This window comes from Monocercomonoides exilis (genome assembly GCF_001643675.1).
Source record: "Monocercomonoides exilis strain PA203 chromosome Unknown scaffold82-46400, whole genome shotgun sequence".
Taxonomy (NCBI): domain Eukaryota; phylum Preaxostyla; order Oxymonadida; family Polymastigidae; genus Monocercomonoides; species Monocercomonoides exilis.
This window is the reverse complement of record NW_027150627.1, coordinates 44,689-46,400: the sequence shown is the minus strand read 5'-3', so window position 1 is coordinate 46,400 and position 1,712 is coordinate 44,689. Positions and strand designations below refer to the sequence as shown.

The 1,712-nt window shown below is 36.0% G+C and overlaps 1 protein-coding gene across 1 annotated transcript; it reads left to right on the top strand.

Annotated features, from left to right (window-relative positions):
* Window positions 1-843: 843 nt before the first annotated feature.
* On the top strand, window positions 844-1,215 carry MONOS_18446 (uncharacterized protein; the record flags this gene model as incomplete). The annotated part of the gene is made up of 2 exons (XM_067871468.1): window positions 844-996; window positions 1,048-1,215. The coding sequence occupies 2 exons, from the start codon at window positions 844-846 to the stop codon at window positions 1,213-1,215; spliced, it is 321 nt and encodes a 106-aa protein (XP_067718595.1).
* Between the last annotated feature and the right edge of the window lie 497 nt (window positions 1,216-1,712).

Below are 1,712 nucleotides of genomic sequence, written 5' to 3'. Positions count from 1 at the left end.
CAGTATTTGTGGAGATATGAATTTTCAATGTGTTTTCAGTCATTTTTCAGTCAAAACAGAAAATATTTTTTTCTCGACAAAGGGAGGTCTGTCAACAATGCCACCTATCAACATCCTCTAGTCCACCATGCATGTTTATTTATATGAATTATCCTCCAAATCAGCCAGGGTCATGTCAAGTTATAAAATAAAAGTTATCCCCTTTGTAACATGTGAGTGAGGGGACATAGGGATAACTGGCTTGTGGCAGCCAAGCGTTCATAGCGACGTTGCTTTTTGATTCTTCGATGTCGGCTCTTCCTATCATTGCGAAGCAGAATTCGCCAAGTGTTGGATTGTTCACCCACTAACAGGGAACGTGAGCTGGGTTTAGACCGTCGCGAGACAGGTTAGTTTTACCCTACTGATATTGTGTAATTATTGTCAAGATGGTAATTCTAGTAAGTACGAGAGGAACCCTAGAATCGTATAATTGGCATTTGCGGTTAGTTGAGAAACTAGTGCCGCGAAGCTACCATACGTTAGATTATGACTGAACGCCTCTAAGTCAGAATCTATTCCAGAGAATTATAAGAAGACAATTGAAGGATTATATTGATAATCTCCTGGGCATGTTTCCCATTTGGGAAAGAATTGATTTTAAAAGATAAAAATAGAGATATGGAAATTAAGACCATGGCCATCGAGGATATTGACAACCCTCCTATCTACGGTCGGCGACGATTGGATAAGGGAAGATCCTGTTAAAAGGGATGTGTGTAAATGGGGTCGTATCTTCCAGGTGAGCTGTAGAATAACATATATGACTAGAATATAATGTGATGGGTCTTGTATCTCCTTTAAATGCCTTGTGGATGGAAGCTGGTATATAGACTGAGATTCTATATTATACTGCTTTACAAGGGAGTAAATTTTAAGGAAATTGTAATATTTTATTTCCAAGTCGAGGATCTTGAAGGATTGGTTGTACCGCCTTTGAAAGATTTGGCCGGAACGGTTGGTCCAATAAAAACATATGGTGAATGTAATTAAAACGGATTTCATTAGTTTGGAATTAATCGTTTCATTCGCTGGACCATATGCCTGGCTATTGTAAAGATAAATGAGAATATTGGTAAAGGGGTCATGCCTGAGAAGGACGGATTAGACGAATCCGAGTTATCAGAGGGCTGTGCGTCTCAGAGTGTTTTGTTTGCACGATTTACTGAGGCTTAACTCTGAATATTGTCCGATTATTAATTTTATTTTGATTAAGTATCTGAAGAAAAAAAAGTCCGTTAAATTTCTTAACCCCACAAGAAAATGTTTTAAAATTCATAGATATTCTCTTAAACCTCGTTTGAAGGGATTTAACGTATGAATGATTGAATATAAAAACATTGAAAAAAACATTAACGACGGATGATTGGAAAGCCTTAATAATACCATGGATGAAGTACTACCCCCCAAATACATTTTGGGAAAGGAAAAAATAAATGGGAATTTGAGGGAATCCAATGTGGGAAAAAGTCATAAAGGATGAAACTTTTTTGAGACAAAAATAAATAATTTCAAAAAATAAGTTTCTATCCTCCCTTTAGGAGAACTCATTCAAAGATATGATGATATTAATCTTATTGGTCATATCATCATTTCTTTGAAGTTATTTGAGTCAAAAAATTAGACTCAAGGATAACGATTTTGGGGGTCAAAAATTTATGATTTCCAAAAAT